This window comes from Stylophora pistillata, chromosome 1 (genome assembly GCF_964205215.1).
Source record: "Stylophora pistillata chromosome 1, jaStyPist1.2, whole genome shotgun sequence".
NCBI lineage: Eukaryota > Metazoa > Cnidaria > Anthozoa > Scleractinia > Pocilloporidae > Stylophora > Stylophora pistillata.
In genome coordinates this window covers 35,019,990-35,046,423 of record NC_142519.1, presented here as the reverse complement: position 1 = coordinate 35,046,423, position 26,434 = coordinate 35,019,990, and the positions used below count along the sequence as shown (strand labels likewise).

The 26,434-nt window shown below is 37.1% G+C and overlaps 4 protein-coding genes and 1 long non-coding RNA gene across 6 annotated transcripts; 2 read left to right on the top strand and 3 right to left on the bottom strand.

The window, feature by feature from the left end:
• Positions 1-1,033: 1,033 nt before the first annotated feature.
• Positions 1,034-6,863, bottom strand: LOC111326261 (polycomb group RING finger protein 3). Its single transcript, XM_022930219.2, has 10 exons — positions 6,825-6,863; positions 4,973-5,078; positions 4,352-4,448; positions 3,683-3,738; positions 3,524-3,586; positions 2,721-2,874; positions 2,423-2,456; positions 2,086-2,184; positions 1,824-1,904; positions 1,034-1,575 (listed from the first exon to the last, which is right to left on the bottom strand). The coding sequence occupies exons 1-10, from the start codon at positions 6,828-6,830 to the stop codon at positions 1,516-1,518; spliced, it is 756 nt and encodes a 251-aa protein (XP_022785954.2). The 5' UTR covers positions 6,831-6,863; the 3' UTR covers positions 1,034-1,515.
• Positions 6,864-13,132: 6,269 nt separating this feature from the next.
• Positions 13,133-18,086, top strand: LOC148742229 (uncharacterized). Its single transcript, XM_088746895.1, has 2 exons — positions 13,133-15,992; positions 17,350-18,086. Exons 1-2 carry the CDS (start codon positions 13,544-13,546, stop codon positions 18,084-18,086), a joined length of 3,186 nt encoding a protein of 1,061 aa, XP_088603021.1. The 5' UTR covers positions 13,133-13,543.
• A 632-nt stretch (positions 18,087-18,718) lies between these two features.
• LOC148742226 (uncharacterized) lies at positions 18,719-26,015 on the top strand. The gene is made up of 3 exons (XR_015990427.1): positions 18,719-19,095; positions 23,033-23,110; positions 23,646-26,015. It is a non-coding gene; the product is annotated as an uncharacterized LOC148742226 (long non-coding RNA).
• Positions 19,760-23,853, bottom strand: LOC148742228 (uncharacterized). 2 transcript variants are annotated; one of them, XM_088729489.1, is made up of 11 exons: positions 23,638-23,853; positions 22,871-23,068; positions 22,426-22,699; positions 22,139-22,180; positions 21,471-21,530; positions 21,334-21,393; positions 21,199-21,258; positions 21,067-21,126; positions 20,939-20,998; positions 20,742-20,813; positions 19,760-20,440 (listed from the first exon to the last, which is right to left on the bottom strand). In XM_088729489.1, exons 1-11 carry the CDS (start codon positions 23,851-23,853, stop codon positions 20,406-20,408), a joined length of 1,137 nt encoding a protein of 378 aa, XP_088585615.1. In that variant the 3' UTR covers positions 19,760-20,405. The 2 variants fall into 2 exon arrangements, with proteins under 2 accessions (XP_088585615.1, XP_088585619.1); XM_088729493.1 differs by lacking the exon at positions 21,199-21,258.
• On the bottom strand, positions 25,006-25,598 carry LOC148742227 (uncharacterized). Its single transcript, XM_088729685.1, has 2 exons — positions 25,436-25,598; positions 25,006-25,157 (listed from the first exon to the last, which is right to left on the bottom strand). Exons 1-2 carry the CDS (start codon positions 25,596-25,598, stop codon positions 25,006-25,008), a joined length of 315 nt encoding a protein of 104 aa, XP_088585811.1.
• Positions 26,016-26,434: the final 419 nt, after the last annotated feature.

Below are 26,434 nucleotides of genomic sequence, written 5' to 3'. Positions count from 1 at the left end.
GCCAACTCACTCAAAAATAGTTACAGTGTTTAAACGGTTAAATATTGAGCAGTTAACAAGGGAGTGGTTATTCGAGAAAAGTGGGAAATTACTTGAAAATCTTGCGATATCTCCTCAGTTTCACTAGAACCTAACGAAAATATCTATTGATTTGTCTTCTTTAGATATGCTTTTACTTATCAGATTATTAGACTTTGAATCTGTTCAGATTTGACTCCGTTATTTATAGTTTTCCAGACGCTTTGACAAAAAAAAAGGAGTAGCTGTGAGCCGAAAGTGAGTTATTTTGGATCGTTTTTCACGCTGTTAATATTTTGTATTGTAGAGGATTTTATGGAAATTATTGCTAAATAAAATTATTATTATTAATTTGTCTTCTTGTTGAAAGCAAAACCATCACGTTTTGTAGGACGCAAGTAGTATGATTGTAGTGACAGACCATGGGCAGCACCCAGACACAAAATACACCTGTACTCAGTTTATGGTTTAAACAAAACTCGGAACCTAGGGTTCCAAAGTTACTGTGGTTTTGAGAGCGATTAGCAATGGGCTCTTGCTTGAGGATCTTAAGAAGAAAATAGGGCGATCTCCTCTCGTTAAGCCCGAAGAGAAACCACTGAAGGAGACTACCTAAGAGAGCTGGGGTCAGGGGGGTTGTTAGGTAGCTTTCTGCGCCTTCAGCTGATCTATCATTTTTCTTTAGTTTAACTACGACTGCGTTCCCTACAAGATAATTTAGTTTTATCTCCTGATTTAATAATGTGAATTGGCAACCGTAAAAAGTTTTAAGGCTGACTTTCCGAGCATTAGCCAGTTAACAGCTAAGCAATCAGGGCGACTTGAAAAGGAAAAGGAAAAAAAGGAAAATGAAAAGGAAACGATAACCTTTGAGATGGTTGGATTAAAACCACAAACTAAACAGAAGACTTGACGTGGTAACATCCGTCAGCTCAGTTAGGTTGCAACACCGATGCAGAGTCGGGAGAAGCGAAAGGACCATGTTATATTGTCGCTCAACCACAAGCGAAGGATCAAAGACAAGTTTTCTTTTAGTAGGAACTTTTCCGTAAATTTAAAATGGAACTACAATAATCTCACTGATTTTCTTTATCATATGTTTTCCTTTAAAGCTGACTGAATTTATCACGAATAAATACAAAATACACCTAACGATAAAGATCGATAAAGCGAAACACTAACTATAATAATTATAATAGGCTAGAACATTGGATTTTTAAACTTTTTCAAATTTCATGAAATATGAACATCGTTAGCCTGCGTTGCAGCCGGGGACGTGTCACACAATCCCCGGTATAGTCTATACCAGCGGACGTGTCACACAATCCCCGGTATAGTCTATACCGGCGGTTTAGACTGTCTGCGACGCAGGCTAGAACATCGTTTGCTGTTTTTTTCCTGTTGTGGAATGTCATCAAGCTCCATAAGACATGTCTTACTACAACGTTACTGAAACATTAGAAAACAATCAATTTGGAATTCACTCTGCAACACCGGTCATCTTGCGAAGCTTACATCCATAGCTCTGTAATGTAGAATCAAAGGCGCAGAGTGTTCCTAAAACAAGAACATTTTATTAGAAACTCACGAGCTAGTAGCAGGATTAGCAAATATAAGGTCATGACATCAACATTTTAGTGCCATTAGAACCAGGACAGGAGAAGAATGGGTAGAGATGAATCATTCCCTAAGCAGGCCCTGTAAGATTGGATGGTAAAGCCAAGTACATTTACCTATGCATGTACCATGACTGTTTCACCCGGTATGTTATTTAGTGGATATCAGAAAATCAGACGAGCAATTACCTTTGGAGGACAGAGATTATCACTGATGTACTTCAGTGTAAGATCTCTTCCCATTTCTGTTTTATCATAAAGGATACCCACCTGAAAGAACAAAATTTACAAAGTTGCATACGTGATACAAAGCTGCATACATGATACAATTTCAATTGCAAGTAAAATGATAGCCGACTCTGTCTTTATTGTTATCTGTTCTCGTAGTAAATGCCAGTAGTTTAGCAACACAAAGAATTCTGATGTCTTAAAACAGCTGAACTCTTCTCACCGTGCTTTCAGAGTCCAAGTGTAGTTTCCAAGCCAAAAACTTCTGGAGCAAACCAATAGTGACCTGTGTTGACAACCTGATAAATTTCTTTGGTAGAGGCTAAAAAGTAGAAAGTATATTCACCAATAATTAACAAATCAGGGGGACCTCAAATTCCTGCACATTGAAAGCAACTATAAAGAAGAAGAACAAAGTAGATACAATTATAAAGTATCTATTAATAATCCATTTTCAGATTCAAACCAAGAGAAGGAAGGTTTAGAGAAGGAAAGGAGAGCAGTATTGTTGAGCATCTGTGCTGTAGTTGTAATGAATCAATCATTTAAAACATTCTCACCTCTATTTCTGTTGAGCTACACATACTTCCATCCCTACAACAAGTTACAATTCATATTAGCACTTGTACATACACTTGATATTATTAGCACTTTTACTTTTTAGTTGTTTTTTTTTTTGAGGTTGGATTTAGGGATGGGGGTATGAGGTTTGAGAAGGAAGGGGCAGGCTCGGCAGAACATTCACAGAACATTTTTATCTTTCTCCTCCCTTTGTCAAGCTTCTGCCGTAAACTAGAAGAATGGAATATTTTTTTCTTGTTTTAGAGAAATTTATTGCCTGAATTCGGTTGAACTGACCGGTATGTCTCAAGTTGAAGGGAGATTTGCTCATCTGTTCTGTGATAACTTTTCACTTTTGTAGTTTTACTTGTTTTAGGTGCTGCTCCTTTGTTTTTCTTTGTTGCTTTTGATGGTCTTGGGCCAGTACTTGTAAGTGTTTGGCTGACTGCAACTACAAACAACATAAAAACAAAACTGAAAATCTTTCCAAAAAAAAGGCAGCTGGTGTCCATGTTACTTCATTTTTAGTCAAACTCATTACTCAGTTTCCAGCAAACTGGCTGACATCTTTCTACAATAGTAATACTAGGTGCATGAAGTCTCTAGTCTAGGAAATTTGAGCGGCATAACTCTTAGAAGCTTGGAACAAAGGCAAAGTTAACTGTCATCTACATGGGTTGGTCACCTGTGACACCCAGGCAAGCTAGCGCACAGCTTTTGTTGACATTAAATGACCATTTTGGGCAGAAGTGCACACAAGTTGAAATCAATCTGTGCAAGAAAACATGTGCAAATGATACTTAACTGATGAGGTGTATAACCACTTGATAACACCCATTTAAATCACTCATGCCTAGTTCACTTAAACCCATACTGAGTAGGCAACATCTGCATCTCCAGTGCACAATTACATGATGTAGAATAATAAAGCAGAACTTTCAACCTTGACCACTCATTTGGATTCTATATTCTCCCTAACTCATGAAAGTGAATTTGACATGATTCTCCTACATTGGGGCCACAAATGATAGAATGTGAGTATTTAGTAAGGCTTACAGGCATGTATCAATATTCATCTGATCAAAAGCACAATTCTTTACCTTTAGGGTCTGGATAAGGAATTCCTCTGTCTTTATAAAACTTGCGCTCTCTGCGTTTTTCCTCTGTAACAAAAATAACACACAACAACTTGGAGGATAATGACAAATTCAAAGAATATTATAATATTTAAATCTAATTGTGTGATTTTGTATACAAACCCTTCTCCACTTTTGGAAGAAGCTTGTAAACAATGTCTTGCATGGTTCTGTCAAGCCTACCATTGAAGAAAAATGGTATGTTTTAGTTTTGGTAATATAAATAACTGTATAACTGTAATTTAAAATGTTATATCCTATAGCCTAATTTTATTGACATTCAAAATATAATATGTTTTTAAAAATAAAAACTTCACAAGATGAAGGAATGGTTGGATGAATCCAAAACCTCTGGTAAACACTCAGTTATTGGATCCATAAAATATTTTAAAACATTCAAAACTTACAATTTAAATTAAATGAATTGGTTACAGAGAACCAGTTCCCTGAACCAAAATTTTTAACAGGTCAGACTTCATTTTTTTCTTTTATATTTCTTGTTTGATGTACATGGAAAACTAATATAGACCTGTGTTACACATATGTTGTATATCTGGTCATGAAAGATGACCAAATGTGCTTATATATGATATTTAACACACCCACTTTATGGATTCGGAAACTTGAAGAAAATCTTACTCTGACAATTAAAAGGAAACATAGTTTTTTTTCAATGACATTACCATATGAGCTAATAATCTGTCAATCCTTCAGATAACTTTCATAAAAAATGTCTTTCCTCATCATTTGTAAAACAACCATGTCAACAAATCAAAAATTAACTGGTAGTACCTGATGTTGTAAAGTGGCTGCGACTCATGGATTTGATTGTCACATGTTGGACATCGATTCACAAGTTCAATATGTCTAACCAAGCAGCTCTTGCAAACTAAATTTTATGAGAGAGAAAAATGAAACTTTGATTGAATTTAAATCTAATGAGAGCATAGGGACCTAAGTCTGCAAATTAGGTTGTAAGGATTTTCAACCTTGGTGAACAATTCTCATTTGACCAATGACATGTGCATCCACTGTCCACTGTCCACAAACTGTACATCCCTAATCCTGCTTGTATTCAACCTTCAGAGCTACAGTCATGTAAAAGTCGCAAATACAATCCTCCCCCTCACAACCTTTTAAAAAGCTTTGAGTATGCCATGGTTAAAAAAAGCTATACAAAATGTTCAGCTTCCAACTCCTAAGAACAATTACTAAATAACAACAGAATAACAATGGAATAATTTGTACCTAAGAGCTACAATCATGGTAGCTAGAAAGGGGAGTCAATTATAATATTTTGGGACCTGGACAGGATTATAAAATAATATTATTGATAGTTACACATTTTCAAGATTACACAGAGGTATACTGTCATATTCAAATATATAATTCAAACAAGTTCAATCCACTTACAAGTGTGCAAACATTCTGTGATAGTTGCTGCATCAATGAGATATCCGTTGCATAACTTGCATGTGATGTGCTCATTCAGCAAGGTCACTGGTAACTTGATGCGCTTCTAACCAAAATACAACAATTATCAGGTCATAAGGGTTAAAAGTGTTTCTTTTCACTGCAATCAGAATTCTCAAATAGTTTTGCAGACAAAAGAGATGCCAGCACAGCAGGGTATTGCTGTCTCACTTTTGCAGCCTTTCATTTGCTGAAAATTGGAAATTGTCATCTTAATACTGAAATGGGTTGCCAAGCAAGCTTCAAAATTCAGTAGCAGTGTAACATACTCACTAAACTACTGTGTTAGGGCAAGGCACAGCTTTAAGAACTAATGTTGGAAAGTTTTGATCATTTAAATATCATTTCCATGTAATACGAAAAGGTCAAAGCCAAGAGGAAAATGTGGAGGTTCTTTGCTACAAATTATTGGCAACAAAATTTGTTGATACATTACCTCCATGTTGCCATGATGAACAGAGTATTTAGGAATGAAAGTTGAATCAAAGTGCAGTTTATTTCAATACCCCATTCAATCTTATACAATGAATATCATAGATAACAAAGTGAAATATTTACAGGGAGGGGGGGGGGGGGACCGTGGTTGAAAGTAAGGGAATTAGTGATAAAATTATTAAACTATTTCATAAAATTGTGTTTTCAAATACAATGTGTGAACAATTTTGTTTAAACCCAACAAGAACTTTACAGCTACATGTAGAATGTAATTTCACATTTTAAGATATATACTCACAATCATGTTAATAACTACTGATACTAGCTGATTCTCCCTAACTCAAATCTTGGGCCACTCAAATCTAATAATAGCTCAAACCATATTGACCTTCCCAATAGACATCTCTTAGACAATACCAGTTGTCAGTTTAACCTCAGAAACTCCACCCTTTGAAACAAAAACCCTGAGCTGACTAGAGCCAGTTTTGGTTTGCTCCTTTTCGTATTCTGGAACTCTAAGCACATTGATTCTCAGCATTGGGCAAGTAGATTCCAGGAAGTCATGTCGCTGTTTTTTTTACAGAGATGCCAAAATGTGGAAAGAACAGGAATACCAACTGAGTGTGTCACTCATGTTCTTAGCAAATTTTGACATCTTTTTTGATCTGATACATTATTGTTCTCTTAATGGGGTCTGACTTGCAGCATCATGGAAGCTATTTATTTTACATGATAAATAAACAAAAGTTTGTTAGAAGTGATGCCATTTATGCATCTGCGCCCTAACAGATCAAAAGAAAGAACCAATCAAAACGCACAGTGAACTACTGATCTAATAGCCCCATAATCATCAAATACATCATTATGGTTAGCTTGACTTTCTAGTCTGCTGGCCTCTCATGCGCACTTTGTTAATGTGAAGTAAGTCTTGTGTTTCTCCTAGTCTCTTTGTTGGTTGGTTAAAAAAAAAAAGGTTTTGTGTTGCATGTGTAGTATGGTAACGTACGCTCCTTGAGGAGATATGAGCCAAACAACATATATGTCAAATATATACAAGTTACTGATGCGCTCAACATGATCTGCTTAATATTTTCCACAATATATGGGAGTATCTCAGTTTACTACCGCAAGTCCGCACTGCTACGTCAATGTACAAGGCCCTCGTTCAAGGTTACGTGTGGTGTTTTGGTAGATCAGTAGATCAAGTGAAACTGATCGATGGTGCTTTTGAATCGCGCGCTGCCCACAGATTTAACCCATCTCGATAGGCCTAGCTTCACACATTGCAGCAAAAGGGCCTTTTTACTGCTTTGTGCAAAACTGGGAAGGTTTCAGTAGCTATCCAACACTCCCCTACCTGCATTTTGATGCAATTCACCTCCCGTTTACTGCGGGTGACGCTATATCGAGGTAAAGCGTCCATGTAAGGCCCATAACAGGTCCCAATAACTAATACCTATTAATACTATGTATTATAGACTTCATGTATACAACATGATATGTCCTAGATAACTCTTCTACCCGCTGTTAATGCACTAACATTGACTACCACAAGCTATCACAGGCTATCACAGGCTATCACAGGCTATCACAGGCTATCACTGGCTATCATTGGATATCACGAGCTATCACTGGCTATCACTGGCTATCACAGGCTATCACAGGCTATCACTGGCTATCATTGGATATCACGAGCTATCACTGGCTATCACTGGCTATCACTGGTTATCACGAGCTATCACTGGCTATCACTAGCTATCACTGGCTATCACTAGCTATCACTAGCTATCACAAGCAATCACTGGCCATCACTAGCTATCACTGGCTATCACTGGCTATCACTAGCTATCACTGGCTATCACAGGCTATCACTGGCTATCACTAGCAATCACTAGCAATCACAGGCTATAACAGGCTATCGCCGGCTATCACCGGCTATCACTGGCCATCACTAGCTATCACTGGCTATCACAGACTATCACTGGCTATCACTAGCTATCACTGGCTATCACTAGCTATCACTGGCTATCACTGGCTATCACTAGCTATCACTGGCTATCACAGACTATCACTGGCTATCACTAGCTATCACTGGCTATCACTGGCTATCACTGGCTATCACAGACTATCACTGGCTATCACTAGCTATCACTGGCTATCACTAGCTATCACTGGCTATCACTAGCTATCACTGGCTATCACAGACTATCACTGGCTATCACTAGCTATCACTGGCTATCACTGGCTATCACTAGCTATCACTGGCTATCACTGGCTATCACTAGCTATCACTGGCTATCACAGACTATCACTGGCTATCACTAGCTATCACTGGCTATCACTGGCTATCACAGACTATCACTGGCTATCACTAGCTATCACTGGCTATCACTGGCTATCACTAGCAATCACTGGCTATCACTGGCTATCACTAGCTATCACTGGCTATCACAGGCTATCACTGGCTATCACTGGATATCATAAGCTATCACTGGCTATCACAGGCTATCACTGGCTATCACTAGCTATCACTGGCTATCACTGGCTATCACCGGTTATCACGAGCTATCACTAGCTATCACTAGCTATCACTGGCTATCACTAGCTATCTCTAGCTATCACAAGCTATCACTGGCCATCACTAGCTATCACTGGCTATCACTGGCTATCACTGGCTATCACTAGCTATCACTGGCTATCACAGGCTATCACTGGCTATCACTGGATATCACAAGCTATCACTGGCTATCACAGGCTATCACTGGCTATCATTGGCTATCACTGGCTATCACTGGCTATCACTAGCAATCACTACCTATCAAAGGCTATCACAGGCTATCGCCGGCTATCACCGGCTATCACTGGCCATCACTAGCTATCACTGGCTATCACAGACTATCACTGGCTATCACTAGCTATCACTGGCTATCACTGGCTATCACTAGCTATCACTGGCTATCACTGGCTATCACTAGCTATCACTGGCTATCACTGGCTATCACTGGATATCATAAGCTATCACTGGCTATCACAGGCTATCACTGGCTATCACTAGCTATCACTGGCTATCACCGGTTATCACGAGCTATCACTAGCTATCACTAGCTATCACTAGCTATCACTAGCTATCACTAGCTATCACAAGCTATCACTGGCCATCACTAGCTATCACTGGCTATCACTGGCTATCACTGGCTATCACTAGCAATCACTAGGTATCACAGGCTATCACAGGCTATCACTGACTATCACTGGCCATCACTAGCTATCACTGGTTATCACAGGCTATCACTGGCTATCACTAGCTATCACTGGCTATCACTGGCTATCACTAGCTATCACTGGCTATCACAGGCTATCACTGGCTATCACTAGCTATCACTGGCTATCACTGGTTATCACTAGCTATCACTGGCTATCACAGGCTATCACTTGCTATCACCAGTTATCACTGGCTATCACTGGCTACTACCAGCTATCATTAGCTATCACAGGCTATCACTGGCTATCACTAGTTATCCCTAGCTATCACTTACTATCACTGGCTATCACTGACTATCACTAGCTATCACCGACTATTACTAGCTATCACTAGCTATCACTGGCTATCACAGGCTATCACTTGCTATCACTGGCTACCACTAGCTGTCACTAGCTATCACAGGCTATCACTGGCTATCACTAGTTATCCCTAGCTATCACTAGCTATCACTAGCTATCACTAGCTATCACTAGCTATCACTGGCTATCACTGGCTATCACTACCTATCACTACCTATCTCAAGCTATCACTTGCTATCACTGGCTATCACTGGCTACCACTAGCTATCACTAGCTATCACAGGCTATCACTGGCTATCACTACTTATCCCTAGCTATGACTGACTATCACTGGCTATCACTAGCTATCACTAGCTATCACTGGCTATCACTAGCTATCACAGGCTATCACTGGCTATCACTAGTTATCCCTAGCTATCACTTACTATCACTGGCTATCACTGACTATCACTAGCTATCACCGACTATTACTAGCTATCACTAGCTATCACTGGCTATCACTAGCTATCACTGGCTATCACCGGTTATCACGAGCTATCACTAGCTATCACTAGCTATCACTAGCTATCACTAGCTATCACTAGCTATCACAAGCTATCACTGGCCATCACTAGCTATCACTGGCTATCACTGGCTATCACTGGCTATCACTGGCTATCACTAGCAATCACTAGGTATCACAGGCTATCACAGGCTATCACTGACTATCACTGGCCATCACTAGCTATCACTGGTTATCACAGGCTATCACTGGCTATCACTAGCTATCACTGGCTATCACTAGCTATCACTGGCTATCACAGGCTATCACTGGCTATCACTAGCTATCACTGGCTATCACTGGTTATCACTAGCTATCACTGGCTATCACAGGCTATCACTTGCTATCACTGGCTATCACTGGCTACTACCAGCTATCATTAGCTATCACAGGCTATCACTGGCTATCACTAGTTATCCCTAGCTATCACTTACTATCACTGGCTATCACTGACTATCACTAGCTATCACCGACTATTACTAGCTATCACTAGCTATCACTGGCTATCACAGGCTATCACTTGCTATCACTGGCTACCACTAGCTGTCACTAGCTATCACAGGCTATCACTGGCTATCACTAGTTATCCCTAGCTATCACTAGCTATCACTAGCTATCACTAGCTATCACTAGCTATCACTGGCTATCACTGGCTATCACTACCTATCACTACCTATCTCAAGCTATCACTTGCTATCACTGGCTATCACTGGCTACCACTAGCTATCACTAGCTATCACAGGCTATCACTGGCTATCACTACTTATCCCTAGCTATGACTGACTATCACTGGCTATCACTAGCTATCACTAGCTATCACTGGCTCTCACTAGCTATCACAGGCTATCACTGGCTATCACTAGTTATCCCTAGCTATCACTTACTATCACTGGCTATCACTGACTATCACTAGCTATCACCGACTATTACTAGCTATCACTAGCTATCACTGGCTATCACTAGCTATCACTGGCTATCACTGACTATCACTAGCTATCACTGGCTATCACCAGCTATCACTAGCTATCACTTGCTATCACTAGCTATCACTGGCTATCACTGGCTATCACTGACTATCCCTAGCTATCACTGGCTATCACTAGTTATCCCTAGCTATGACTGACTATCACTGGCTATCACTAGCTATCAATAGCTATCACTGGCTATCACTAGCTATCACTGGCTATCACTGACTATCACTAGCTATCACTGGCTATCACCAGCTATCACTAGCTATCACTTGCTATCACTAGCTATTACTGGCTATCACTGGCTATCGCTGACTATCCCTAGCTATCACTGACTATCACTGGCTATCACTAGCTATCACTGGCTATCACTGGCTATCACTGACTATCACTAGCTATCACTGGCTATCACCAGCTATCACTGGCTATCACTAGCTATCACTGGCTATCACTGGCTATCACTGACTATCCCTAGCTATCACTGGCTATCACTAGTTATCCCTAGCTATCACTGACTATCACTGGCTATTACTAGCTATCACTGGCTATCACTAGCTATCACTGGCTATCACCAGCTATCACTCGCTATCACTAGCTATCACTGGCTATCACAGGCCATCATTGGCTATCACTGGCATTGAGGTTGTGCACGTCTGGCGATATCCATGTCTAAACCAATCAGAATTCAAATCACATCTTTGGCGCGAAAATCCAGAATGGTGGTATACAGAGATTAAAAACAGAACCCCAAAATGCCCTCTTATCCAAAATTAATAGCAATAACCTTCAATAGCTTGCCAATAAAATCTCTAGAGACATTAAAAGGAACATTCATGAAACCATTCTTACCTCGCCAGCGCTTCGGAAATCCCGCCTTTTCTTAATTAATTTGGTGGGAAATTATGGCAGCTCTTGACTTTGTAGATTTTATTATTTTGTTACTTTCAACTTGTATTTTGGAGAAAGGTGTAATAACAGCGAAATTCAAACAGCTCTTCTATTCAAAATGAAGCAGATTAAACCCGAAAGAAAAAATTGGAAAAGGAAAGATTAGAAGGTTATTCTTCCTTGAAAAATTCAACACTTTTCTAGAAAATGAAAAAACAGAGGACGATAAACCATCGGCTTTTAATAGCGGCCTCTCATTTACCCAAATAATTTTTCAATACCGCTTCGAGGCAGAAACATCTTCGTTTAATTAGTCTTTACTGGATGCTGGAATAAATTACAATTCAAGGCAATTGACTAAGTTTATTGCCATAGACTTAAGCTACAGTATCTGTTTTTTTAGTCAAGATATTTTTATTCAAAGAGCTTTTTGTTCCCTTTTTCTTTTTTGCTCGAATTCTTACAATCGTATACCTCTCAATGGATTTCCTGCCTGGAATTCTATTCTTCTTCAGCCATTCGTGGTTTCGGCAGATTCTACTTTTCAATTGTCGTTTTTTTAAGGCTATTGACTTGTTTTCTTTTTCCTTTCTCATTCCTATAGTGGTCAAATTTCGACTAAATCTAAGGGGCTTTTTTTGCTTATGATTTCTTTTATTATTATTATTATTATTATTATTATTATTATTATCATTTATTTTTCTTCTTTTTGGCAATATATTCAACAGAGTTTCCATGCGGTGATTTTTAGAGAACTGCACTCGCGTTAGGCCTGCCGTTTTGATTTAACTGAAACTTGATTGACGATCATTTGCATTAAAATTACAATTTTTAACTCTCTAAGAGGATTTTACACGGATTGTAAGAGGAAAAGAAATTGATACAGTGAGATCAAATTCGATTAAGGTAAATTATCTTTTGAAAAACTTTGCAGACTTCAATTTCTTTGTCTTGCAGGCTTTTACCCTTGCATGAACTTATTTTTCCTATTAATTATATTGGAAGGATTTGTATTCACGTATTGAGAAGGCCATTCACGCATTGGTCTTCACATTCATAGTCGCCGATGCTCCAGCCAAGCACACAATTAGGATGCCATACCCATGTTCGACCTTGACCGACGGAGGCCTACCACCATTTGCTTAAAGATGTTAAGGCAGAATTCATCAAAATGATGGAAAAAATTCAAGAGCTTACAACGAAAGAAATAGTATTATAGTAGGTCTATAGAACATGTAGGGTAAAACTGAATTTTGGCAGTCAAATCTTGGTTTTTTGTTTCATGATTTTATTTATTCATACAGATAAATGATACCCAATTTCGATTAAATTTTATATTTTACAAAAAGAGTGAAGTCCAGTCCAGTCCAGTCCAGATTCCAGTCCAGATTCCAGTCCATATTTTCCAACCGGCCACTTCGATCTAACTACAGCCATAATCGTGACTGATATTATCTTACAAAGGAAGCCTGACCGCAGTGACTTTACACTAGTCTTTCCTCTATCATTAGCTCTGAAACCAGAGGTGTTGTATATGTTTGATATTTTCCGGCCGTTTCACGTATGAGTACGTGATTTGTTTGGTATCAAATTTATTTTCGAGATGTATATAGTACCCAGAATGGATCTTCATCTTTAACATTGATATTTGATATTTTTTTAATTTTATTAGAGTTTATTTGAAACATCTTCGGAAAAAAAGTTCAGGCACAAATCTAACGGTACTTTTAATCGTTTGGAATTGTTGATTTTATTAATAATGGGTTTGGCGCAAGGAATCTGGCATGAAACTGCAAAATTCCCAACTTATGCGCAACAAGGTGACAAGGACTTTTGTTAGAAGAACAGCCCTAATCGTGACTCACGGGAAATCTGATGAAAGAAGCCTAACCGCAGTGGCCGTTACTTGGGATCCCTATTATTACACAATAGGTGTAATTAACTAAGTAACGCGTCAAATAAAGCTGCCAAATTCCTAACGTATGCGTAATACGGTAACAAGCACGTTTACTAAAATAATAATTACACCCAAATTTCTACAACAAAAAGTGAAAGGGGCTGTTTGCAGTATGAATGTAGATTTTTATCATTGGTAGTTATCATCTCAGGCGGCACAGAATGGCGCACATACATTTTTTACTTGCTCTAAACCTGAATTTTTTCATGGTAAATTCTATTGTCCTTGATGACATAGTACAAAGTTACGTAGAGAAGATTTTGTGCTCGTTTCAACAAGATATGCAAGCCGACCGGTTTGATCATGTAATTCAACCACCAACAAGGGCAAGAATGGCTGCCGATGGAGAAATATTTCTGGTTCAACAAAGAAACTTTTTGCTGCCAAAACTTTTCATTTGGGCGCCCATCGAACATTTCCAATTGCAATTAAGATGTCCTAAACACGGTGCCGTGATGACTGGCCAAAAATGGACGAATGTGATTAACAGAAAGAGCTATCTGAACCCGAGAATGGTCTATGATTTGGGCGGTAACATCATCCTTGTCCAACGTTATTACAGATGCACGTACAAAGGTTTTGACAAGCAGTGTTCTTACCTCTCTGGATCTTCAGCAATTATGAATTTTCTACCTGATTCTATTTCAAACCTTTTTCCCTTCAAGAAATATCACAAGTCTTGCTGCACGATGGATATCATTAATTTAGTGGAGACTTTGGTTTTGGAGGGTAATAACTTTTTACAGATAAGTGAAATCATAGCAAACTTGAATTTCAGAAAGTTTTCGGAAAGAAATAAACGCTTTCTTTCTTACTTATCATCAAAGCAAACCTCAGGTGTTCAAAATCGCAATGACAAAGAAAGCATCATTTTTTACGAGGACCTGATATTCTCTTTTCCCTCTGATTCCCAGTTAATCAGAATATACTTGGATCGTTTCGAGGAAACGAGGCTGTTATACCGGGAAGAAATGGAAAAGATCGAAGCAACTTCCTTATCCTTAGATCACACGTTTAAGGTTGGAAAAAATATTGGCTGTTATCGCGACACGGATGGTCGCTATGTTAAACAATTCGGCTTTCTTTTACTTTTGTTAAATGAGAATAGAGAAATCGTGGATTGGAGGCTGACAAAATCCACAGGTTATTCAGAAGTTAAAAACCTTTTGCGAGATGTAAAAAGTCGGAACAGGTTAAAGTTGAAGGCTGTGCATGTAGACAATTGTTGTCAATCAAGAAAGCAAATCCAAGATATAATGGAAGACGTCCCAGTCAAACTTGATTTATTCCACGCTATACAACGCGTGACCAATATGGTACCAAAAGGAAATGAATTTTCCAGGACATTCTGCAAAGAATTCTCCCTGGTTTTCAGACAAGATGGGGATTTAGGAGACGAACGTAAGATGAAAACCCCAGACGCTTCAGTTATGAGCAAAAATCTGGACACCTTCTGCGAACGCTGGAAAACATTCTTAGCGAGCGAGATTTATGAACCTCTTTCTAATGAAATAGTGAAGTTAAGACGGCACATTAATAATGACTGTCTCTCTGATATAGAGCCGGGCGCAGGGACTGCGGGAAACGAGAGAATTCACCGAAGTTTAAACAGATCTCTCTTATGTGGAACATCCGTTGTTGGTCCTGAACTTGCAATTGCAATATTAACAGTTCTTTTTCATTACATGAACACGAAAAGAAAAGGAGAAAAACATGTCAAAAATCATCGCGTGGTTCCAGATGTTCCACTAGAAAACGACCAGGCAGCTAATGATAAAACCACCAAAACAAATGATGACAATTTATTAAATGATTTAGTGAAGAGTAATGCAACTATCAACGCTGAAAAAGTCTCGCCTGTGTCGTGGTTCCAGCAAGATGACGAGTTGATATTAATGGCGGATGATATAAGTCATCTCCTTTCTGATGCTGTAGCAAAGAGAATATTAAACATCACCAATCAACTTTATAGCCTACTTGAAAAAATTAGTAACACTGTCAAGGACAGATCAGCAGATTTTTTTGATTCGCTCTTCCTGCAGAATATAACACAAAATTCATTGACCAGTGAAAATAAGCAAGGGATGGAAAATGCAAATAATCATCGCTTCAATCTTTCAAGAAACCTTGCCTCGTTTGGACTTACAATTGATCCCGTTTCCGGAGATGGTGATTGTGTTTTCACCAGCATTGTAAGGCAATTGCGAAGACTTCCAGAATTCATCGATAAGAATCCTGCTCTTACGGCGCACCTTGAAGATCTGGGTTTACTAAGAGGCTGCGAGGAGGAAAATGCTTATAACTTGAGAAAACTTTTTGTGGATCAAGTACAAAGTAATGAAAATTACCAATTTCTCGCAGGGGTGGATCCTTCTAGACTTAACGAAGAAACCGAACTCTTTAGAGAACGTGGGACGTTTAGCGGTAATCTCGGTGACCTTGTTGTAAGGGTTTGTGCAGATGTGCTTCAAATTCCCGTGGTTGTAATAACATCATTGGCATCTTTTCCTTATACAACTTTCGTCCCAGACTGTTTCATCGCCACATCACCATTATACCTTGCATTTGATGCAACAGCTTGCGGACATTACGATGCTACAAAGAAGCAAAGTGAGTACACCGCCTGTCAGTACTGCGGGTAATAAATTACGTAAGATTCAATTCCAAATTGATTTGTACTTATTGATTAACGTTTAAACTGGACGATGCAGTCAAAATTTCATTCATTGATTTAACATGTAAGAGTTTGCGCATGCACATCGACAAGAAATATTACTCGGGGAATACTATAGAAAATTTCACTGCCTGGTGAGTGAGTTCACCTTAAATTTCACGTGAGAAACCTATAGCGCACGAATCGCGAAGTGATGAGTGCGATATTGGTTTTTCAAGTAAAATTTAACATGGAATTCACTCGTCAAGCATTGAGTTTTTCTTGAATCGCATAGCTAAAGTCATCAAATCACTGGGCGAAACAAGACGTTTCATATTTTTGTGCGCCATGCCAGTACATAAACGATGGAAACCCTTTCAAAGTCAGGTATCAAGATCTAGCGAATAGGGAACAAGATATTTTTAGAATGAAAACCATTTTTATTTCAAACTCGTGGAGAAAAAAGTGTCTCACATTTCTCAATCATCGGCGAAAAAAACTAAAAGTACAAAATACGGAGTTATTTAAGAAAGAGATTTTATAGAGAAGTTCTTTCATTCAATTAATGTCTTGGAGTTGCCTGCTACCAGTCAACTTTGCAAAATGTGGCGCCAACAATCAGCAACTGGATGCTCAAATCCCTAAGCGAAAGGAAAATTTCAAGCGTACCGGTATCAAAACAAGATCTACAGAAAACCGGTGAGTTTTCGTTGTTCTTTCGCGACGCTTGTTTGGTTTCCTCGGCATGAACTGTTGTTGGGCTTTGTTCCCTCGTCTCTGCCCTTTTGTTTTTTCATTCTTTGCGTTTTCTCGTACTTTGAGTAGGAATGGTTTCCTCAAATTTTCTAAAATTTAAATTTCAATTCATTTACAAGGTGAAATTTTCGTAACACGAGTTGCAATTTTGTTTCTACGTTCGCAATAATTTTTTCTCGCGACTCACGTCAGCAATATCGCTTTACGCACAAGTGCAATTCCACCCTAAATACCCTCTCATCGATAGCCAATCAGACCGCGAGTTTACCTTTAGCTATGCGATTACATCGGACGTTCTCCACTTTTAGCCGAGGCATAGTGGATGACGTGCACTGTTGAGAACAATCATGCACATATAAAAATACATGATGCATTAGAAATTAATGTAAATGACTTATTATTTCTCATTTTTTCCATTTTCTCGGCTTTACGCAGAATAAAGTATAACCCTTTACCATATAGCCAACCTGAATTTATAAAAAATAAAAGCTGATCCAACAGCTTAAAACTCATCATGAATGTTAAGCTGTTGACAAAATTAATTCCTGTTTCTTGCAGATTCTGAAATATCAGTAAAAGAAAATATTAAAGGCTGTTGCTGTGGCAAAAATCTGGCGAGAGGAATCAAGTCATCGTGCCTTTCATCCGCACGCAAGGTCTGCCCTTGTGTGCGGAAAGGAATGTCGTGTACTAGAAGGTGCAGTTGCAAAAACTGTGGTAATTTGAACCAAGATCCAGGGACCAATGGGGAAGATACAGCCGGTAAAATGCCACATAGACACTTAAGCTGTAGATGTGGAGAAAGTATGGCTAAGAAGAGAGAAGATGTCAAAAAATTCGCAGCCTGCAGGGATGGATTAATCAAGTCCAAGTGTCCTTGCCTGAGACACGGACAGGGATGTTCCTCTTCGTGCTCTTGTGTGGGTTGCGAAAATGAGTACGGTGCCAGTTCTCGTCCTACCTCGAAGCCTTCAGGGTCACCTGGAATCCATAAAAGGCTGAAGGGATCGGAATTTCTATCTTCGACAGGAACTCCCCAAATACGTGGACCATGGACAAATTATGAGTCGGTTCTGTTAGCAAGTGTAATAAAAGTTATAAATCTAACAGATATTGAGACATCTGCGGAAAATATCTCTTCATTATACAATTTTGTAGTTAGTTCAAGAATTTCAGGGCAAAAGCCTTTTAATTTGTCGTCTAGAACAGATGCACAGATACATGCCAAGTTAGCGCACATGCAAAAAAAGAAAGATTTAGTTTGCGCTCGTCTCGATTCAGAACAACATGATTAATGCACTGCTCGATTGATTTTCCGCTACAGTTTCTACAACAAATTTAGCGGGGTTTCATAGCCGGTCTTCCGCGCTTACACATTTAGAAAAAATATTATCGTTGATGCTGCAGGTTATGAGCTATCGTTAGAGGCCTTTGTACTCGGATATAGGCAGTTTAGTTGGATCATTTAGATTTTTGTTATTTAGATATTAAATTCATCTTTAATCACTTAAGTAGGCTACGTTCACTTCACTTATAATCTTAATAATGAACCCCTCGCAATGATAAGCAATGATTTAAATTAAATAATAATTACTAAAGTCAGCTGCAATATCCACCATATTATTTCGAATACTTGATTATTTTGAAGTTTTTCCTTGCTTTTTCATGCCGGGATCTCTACTACATTCAGTTGTGGGCGCTGTATATGGTAATGAGGGACTTTCAATTCTCTATTCCTAATTCAAAAATGCCTATAATGGGGGTCTTTCAGAAATTTTTCAATTTAAATTAGCGCTGCTACAAATTTAGGATTACTATGTTTTGGAAGTCAGTGGAATTTAAGGATATTGTTGGGCAACATCAAAATTAGCACACTCAATGCGATGAACAGCTTCAGTACAGCGGAAACTCGCTAAAAAACCGATGTTACGACGCCCTTTGAATATGGCGACTGTTTTTCTTGTTAGTTACTATACCTCACCAAATTCGACTCATTTTTTGGCTTACGCAAGCGCTTGTTTCCCTAAAGAGTTGAATACCTGGAAAAACATGAAATACGGGATTTTGTCAGCTATTTCGGCCGAACTTAAAAGGCTCTCTGTGCCTTGAAATATGTCTAAAATGGACGATCGATCATCGTAGAAGGCGTTCGTGGACATTTTGAAAAAACTACCATATATCGGCGTGGTGAGACTTGGATTATGGTAAATAAAGGCGAACTTAAAGCATCAGAGGGGCCATGATTAGTGAAAAGTGACCTTCCGGGGCCGAACTTCTTTACAAAGGGGGATAATAGGAGTTCTTGTGAGTATTGCTTATTTTGTTTTTTAATGATGTAGTAATTTCTCACACAAAGCTTTGTACGGCAACCATTTTTAAATTCCGCAAATCTTTCACACTACGTATGCTCCGCCGCCATTTCGTATTCGATTTCTCGGCATGTAAAATTTTTCCCATTTGTAATTATCAAAAAAGGTCGCAAAGAATATTATTTGATTATGATCCTTTGATAGATAAGTCAGGTTTATGACGAAATTGTTCACAGATTCAAATTCAGAGGCTCTTTCGAATCCGTATATTACCTAATGGCTAGCAGGAGTCACTAAACCTGTGAATGCGTACATGCCAGTACTTCAAAAGTCATGAATTTAAAATGGGTTGTAAATCCATTGCTAAGGAATAAAAGGTAACATCTGATTAACTTTTATGCAAAATTATTCTCATTATTTCACCATGAAAGCGAGGCAATTCTTCAACGTCATTGTTGCTCAAAATTGACTGACAAAAATTTTTTCTATATTCCAATGAAAATCACTCTAACCTTACACTTATTCCAGCATTTGACAATTGGATTTTGACTTTTCTCATAGAATTTTTTGTCAATTGGAGGTGGTTACTAACCATGAAATGAAAATCATTTCATAAGTTGACTGGAACCATTCTGCTCGGTTTTAAAGGTCTTCATCTTTTTAAAAGCTATTTAAAGGTACACAGAAAGGAGAGAAGTTGAAACATGGATGTGATTAGCACCAATCTTGGTTTAAAAATCCTGCACCATTCTTGCTACTCTCCAGACCACTCAAGCAATTCACTTATTGATTTTGATTTTATTGTACTGAATAGGTTTTCTATGAATAGCACATCACCATAGTGTAGTCACGTACATATGTATATGAGATATGTAATACATCAATGTATAAAATACCTGAAAAAAATCTTTAAAAAGATGAAAAGTAGAGTTTGGCCCTCTATTTAAAATAACCGTAGCTTAAACGTTCCCTTAACTTAGGAATGCCAATAATTGTTATAAAGATTGCCTTTTTGTGAAATCACAAATAAAATGATGAGCTTGTTTCTTAAAAATACAACAGGTTAAGTCAAGTTTAACTACATTGTATGTGCACTTACCACATGCACAAAAAAATACTCTTTTATCATACCTAAATATTTTAAGGTTGTTATTTGTGTTTCAAATTCCAATAAAAGATTTAAATATGTAAAAATTTAAGATAACTACCATCCGCTGGTGAGCAAAAGCTTAAGCAAAAATTTGGTCTCTGGAGTGAATTCTTGATCCAGGTTGATTGATGTTTAACTCGCAGGCTTTGTTGGTCTCACTTCTTTTCTGTTTTTCCTCTGATTCGTTTCCCTGGAAATAGAGAATACCATGATTGGAAGAACCTTTCTCAAAGCTAGTGATTATAGGTATTAGTTGCTGTTTGAAAATTTGGCCCATTTCAAGCACAGCTTACGTCTTTTCTCAAAAAACTTTTTGTCAAATCAGTGGCGATTTGTAAAATTCTTGAGCTCAATCTACTCAAATTTTATTTCACTGTGTTGTAAATGATGTTGTAAGTGGTGGATTAGGCTTGAATAAACATGTAAACAATGGCAGCATGGTATTGCCTTCTATCTTCAATTATAACATGTCAGTTTGACTATCATCCCACCTGGTAAGCAAACTGGATAGAGGGAATCTTTCAGGTATTCAGCAGCAATTCTTTTCCTCCTGCTTCTTTTAACTGAAAAAAATAGATTTTTATATATATATTATATATTTTGTAAAACAACTTTAAAATATAACCAATGCCTAAAGAACATTTTAAAGGACATTTTGCTCAATGTTTTGTGGGAAAAATGCAGTTACCTCTAGTTTCTTGTGCAATGTCACTTGCTGTCTTGACGGCTGCATCAGATTGACTATTAGCTGAAAGTAAAAAGCAACAGTGATAAATATTTGTGTAGAACAGTTTTTCATAAAGAAAATGCGGTTACCTTGAAAATCTTGTGCATTGTCACTGGTTGTCTCAACAGCTCCATCTAATTGATGACTAGCTGAAAGTAAAAATGCAATAGTGATTAATAACCTTTTGTCTATTACAGTTTTTCACAAACAAATGCCTTTACCTTGAGCTTCTTGTGCATTGTCACTGTTTGTCTCAATAGCTCCATCTAATTGATGACTAGCTGAAAGTAAAAATGCAACAATGATTAATTAATAACATTTGTCTATTACAGTTTTTCACAAAGAAATGCTGTTACCTTGAGCTTCTTGTGCATTGTCATGGGTTTTCTCGAGGGCTCCATCTGATTGATGATTAGCTGAAAGTAGAAAGCAGCAATTATTAATAATATTTGCCTATAACTATCAAAGTTTTTCACAAATAAAATGCTGTTACCTTGAGCTTCTCGTGCATTGTCACTGGTTGTCTTAACAGCTCCATCTAATTGCTGATTAACTGAAAGTACAAAGCAACAATGATTAATAACATTTGTCTATTAAAGTTTTCCACAAAGAAAAACCTTTAGATTCTTGTGAATTGGCTTTTTGCAATTGTCTGTCTTAAAAATTCAAAATAGTTGTTTTCACTCTAGAATTCAACATCTTAAAATATGGCAGAAACCATTTTTCTTGAAGCCAACTTTTGGTTAAAAAAAACTTTCCTTGATGCCTGTTACATTAATGTCATCAATTTGACTTTTTGTAGGATTTGGCTGTTATGAATGATGAATTTTATTCATAAACTTCATGTTAAATTTCATTGAGAATTTCATTGAGTACGACAAAAATTTGGGTTTGCCACTATTTGAGTTGCTAAATAGAACACCTTGAAAGCATGTCCAAGGAATGTTCCCGCGTCACAAAAATATTCCATTGGTACGTAAATATTTGATCACATGATCAAAATTTTTTTGTTCAAACAGCCAGGTTAAAATGTAGGTGAGCCAGTTTTAGTGGGATCCATGTTGTCAATAATTTCCTAAATCAGAAACGGATTCACTGAAATCATATCATCTCCAAAGAGAGAGAGGCTTTTATAATATAACAATTCACTTTTTTACTAACCATTCTTTCCCTGATTTATCTTTGTTTTTCTTCTACCAAATTCTGAAACAAAAGTAAACAAAACGTTAATGTGTTAAGTTGCCACACTTGTTTAATAGCTTTAGCCTCATCAATATTCATACACATTAGTGTTTCAATTAAAACATCTACCTTTTGCAAATAAGAAGAGAGCAAGTGTAGTAACCTCACCAAGACCATTGCTCTACCAACTAAGCTAAACTGGCTATTTACTAGTAATGGATTATGACACATGCAATTAAAAAATGGCCATTCCTCATGAGACTTACTTTTATGTAGTTCTTTTAAGGTTTCTTCTGAGAACCATGATTGTTGTATGTGGAATGCATTCATTTGACTAGAGTTCTTCCTGAAATAGACCTTGCAAGCATGGCCTATTTTCTGAGTCTTAATGAAATTTCGTAGCGAAATTCCAGTTATTTTTGGCGGTGGACTGGTTTGGCCTTCATAGCAAAACTTGATCAATTCATTTACATTGAATGCCATTGTTTCTCTGCAACCACAACTTGTTGGTGAGAAGTCTTGATCAAAAAACCTTAAGACCTGTTTTAAAAAAGGATAAATAAGTGAAGAAAACTGATCAACATGGTTTGATAATTTATTCATGTATATAAGCTCTACAAACAAGGGTTCAAACTAAAAAATATATTAATTGAGCAATTTAATATTGTTTGTTTATTAATGTTTTATGAATATTCAATTAGTTACACTTACCACCTCTGGATCACCCTGAAGCAATTTTTTTATCATGAATGAATCTAGGAATTCTCTGACATCATCATTTGTATGGTTAATGCTTGTTTCTTTACATGGCTTCATCGTCTGGAGTTGTATATAACTTGGTATGATAACTTCAAACATTTTCCTCTCTACTAGCTCAAAGAAATTATTCAAACCAACATCCTGAAGCATCTGAAAAGCAAAATGTATCATTGAATGGTTATGGAATTTATGGTGAGGTTGTGGTTGTGATTTGTTATTAACAATAATTAATTCTCTAAAGTATTCTGCAAAGCAGTTTTAATTGGCTATGATCATAGATGTCAGCTGTAATTACCAGAATTGCAAGCTAGCTAGCTAGAACCTCAATTTCAAGCTAATGTTATAAATTAAAACAACTTTTTAGTGGAGTAACTTGCTTAATGCATGCAGCATGACTAAAGTGAAAAAGTATAAAGGGTACAAGATCACTTGGTCAAGCTGCATACAAAGATTACAAGAGGAAAAATGAATCCATGACAGGGAAATGTTTAATAAATTAATCAATGAATAGCTATTTATCTTTGCTTAAACCAAACTTGTACTTGATTGTTAAGGTTGTAATCAAATTATGCAATATCTTCATTAAATTAATTGTCTATTTCAAGAATCATTTCCATTCAGGGTTCAGGGAAACCTAAAATAGCAGAAACTTTTTCAGTTTCCCAAGGCGTTAAGATTAATAGAGATTCAAGTGTATTACAAAATTATTTTTTATTTACCTTTTTAGTGACATACAACAAGAGGGAATAGGAAGCACTTGCCCTCTGATCCAAATCTGGAAAGTCATCTTCCAGCTTTGCAACTATGGATGCAAAATCTTCATCTTGCATGCGATTGTAAATGTAGTTTGAAGTGTTAATGGTTACGACGCGCACACTTTTATGTGCTGTCTTCATGGCTTCCCTCAGTCCTCTCTCTGCAGAATGGCGATCCATGCCAGCTAGCTTAGGGTTAGGGTCTTCGAAGATAATCCTAAGCCATCTGCTTTTATATCTATAGCATTTATTAATAAATTAGCAAAGTAAGAAAGGAAATAATCTAACAAATCCTTAAATGCGTATGATGGGGAAGTTAGCTATCTTTACAAACATTACATTTTTTTATATTTAATCAACAAAACACTAATGCTGGAGGTTTTCAAAAGATGCACATGTTTCTAGGTTTTTCACTCTACTTTGGAAAATGAATTTGCATGAAATTTTGTAAAATGACTAAATAAAAAAACAAGGCTTGGAATTATTAAAAAAATGTCAACACAAATGGCATGTTGTGATTTAATCAGTTGACAAAATTTCATGCAAAGCCATTTTCCAAAGTACATTGAAAAACATAGAAACGTGTGCATGTTTTGAAAAAGTTCAGCATCAGATGCGCGAATACTGTTGAAAAGTTCTTGATACACATGAGTGTAGAGCGAACTAGCGCAAAACTCAGAGTTAGAGGAAATCGTGTGTTTAGTTGTTTCAACTTTAACATTTAAGCTAGAATTTATTAGATTAATAGAGTTGAAAAAATTTACAACTTACTTCAAATCTCCTAAATCAAGATTGGTGGTGACCAGTGGAACTGTATGTGGAATGTAGGTTTTCCTTACATTTGCACTCCCACACTAAGGAAAAATAAAAACTGAATGTTATCCTATGAATCCATGAAATAAATATAACATTCAAAGTTTTATTTATGTCAACTCGACAAAATTCTTTGTTTGTGGGTATCATTTATCTGTATGAATAAATGGAATCATGAAACAAAAAACCAAGACTTGACTGCCAAAATTCAGTTTTACCGTACATGTCTATAGACCTAATCATGGTAATTGGTTAACAATACTGTTAAAAGCTCTCAATACACCTATGTTGAGCTTAATGTGATTACACAAGGCAACGCATGATTGTCTATGAATCAGAAAATTCTGTTCATGTACTTGTGAGGCAGATTTAAGCTTGTATCCTTACAACAAGTGTACAAACACGATAATTTGAGTCACAGAGAATCATGTGTTGTTTAAAAACCCTATACTGTATCAATATATCTACAGTTGATTCTCAGACTTTTGGAAAAATGGTATATATGTATATATTTATCTGTTAACTCCTATGATATACAGGCTTCAGCATATTTACCGCATTGTATGAATTCACCGCCATGTTTTTTAGTGTCTTAACACAAGAGCAATCATCCCATCCAAAAGGGATGGTAGAGATTCCTTGCTTGGTCTCAATGAATTTCGATGTAGCCTCTGAAAGTAATGACCCAAACAGAATAAAAGCAAATGCAGCAACACTTACTGCTTTTCATCAATATGATAAAAATGGGTAAGAGGAAAAAAAAAACTGAAAATAACATACCATAGATTCATAGTGCTTTTTGGCACTGTAACACTGATACTACTGATTAATAATCATAAAATTAATAAAATAGGTATCGCGTAACTTTTTTCACTCATCAGTTCAAATTTCTTTTATATGCATGATATAGGAGAGGTTCTATTACATATCTACTTTGATTTGAACTTACCACTGATGCAGTCATTTTTTTTCCCCAAAACACTCAGGGCAGCTTTCATGGCTGTGGTTTTTCCTGATACAGGGCAACCCTTGAGTACAGGTATAGAGCAACCATCAAACTCTTGAACAACCAGCTCATAGTTTGATGCAATTGCAGATGCAGCATGCACCATGAGAACCTGGGGGAAGTTGTTAAAAATTTTTGCTTCTGCCATAAAGAGATTCTTTAAAGATTCTCCTTCATCAAAGTCTGAAAAAAATTATCAAAGATAGAAATAAAATATTCTTGCCTCGTAACATTCAAAAGGCTTATCTTAATCCATTAATTTACTGCTCTTTGTAAATTAGTGAAAATTATATGAACTTCTAATATACCCCGATTATTGCTTATTATCTAGATTAGATTAGATTAGATTAGAATACCTTAGATAAACCTACTGTTTATCTAAGATACTATTGAAAAATAGTATCTGTCTCTTACAAGCCATTTAAGCCTCTGCCTTGGGCCAATCTTAGGAATTCGCTTGTATGAAACAAACAATAATAAAGATAAGATAAGATTGGTAATAAAATTTTTCCTTCATTATCAATTACCTCCAGTGATGCAATTAATCACCGGTAGTTTTTCATCATCCTCAATGATCACATAGGTCAATTCACTTTCTGGAATCAGAACCCCTGAACCATTGATTTGGACTTGGTTATTAAAAACCCAAGTACTTGAGTCATCTTGCTTTCCAATAACCTAAAAAAACAAACAAACAAAAATTGAAATGATGGATAATAAACTTTCATAAGCCCCAAATGACTACGTGATATTTAATACCTTTTAACAAAGTATGAGCATGCCATCGGGCCATTCCATTGAAAATCCGCACCCTCACCTCTATTGAAGGCCTCCCTGTAACACCCCTTCAGAAGAGTACATTTTCAACCTCCTTCAGAAATCACTTTCTGGAATTTCTGATTAGAGGAGTTAATACCTTCCACGGATTTATCTAGAGAAACC

Bases quoted from the DNA above. Each gene is read 5' to 3' on its own strand.
- LOC148742228 (XM_088729489.1), bottom strand. From the start codon at position 23,853: ATGGATCGCCATTCTGCAGAGAGAGGACTGAGGGAAGCCATGAAGACA. The intron at 21,127-21,198 runs GTAAAGGCATTT...TTTTACTTTCAG, and splicing joins CAATGCACAAGAAGCTCAAG to CTAGTCATCAATTAGATGGA. The intron at 20,999-21,066 runs GTAACCGCATTT...TTTTACTTTCAG, and splicing joins CAATGCACAAGATTTTCAAG to CTAATAGTCAATCTGATGCA.
- LOC148742227 (XM_088729685.1), bottom strand. From the start codon at position 25,598: ATGGTGCATGCTGCATCTGCAATTGCATCAAACTATGAGCTGGTTGTT. The intron at 25,158-25,435 runs GTAAGTTCAAAT...CATTACTTTCAG, and splicing joins AAAAAATGACTGCATCAGTG to AGGCTACATCGAAATTCATT.
- LOC148742229 (XM_088746895.1), top strand. From the start codon at position 13,544: ATGGCGCACATACATTTTTTACTTGCTCTAAACCTGAATTTTTTCATG. The intron at 15,993-17,349 runs GTGAGTACACCG...TGTTTCTTGCAG, and splicing joins CGATGCTACAAAGAAGCAAA to ATTCTGAAATATCAGTAAAA.
- LOC111326261 (XM_022930219.2), bottom strand. The intron at 3,587-3,682 runs GTTTGTATACAA...TTTTTGTTACAG, and splicing joins TCTTCCAAAAGTGGAGAAGG to AGGAAAAACGCAGAGAGCGC. The intron at 2,185-2,422 runs GTGAGAATGTTT...TCTACTTTTTAG, and splicing joins GTAGCTCAACAGAAATAGAG to CCTCTACCAAAGAAATTTAT.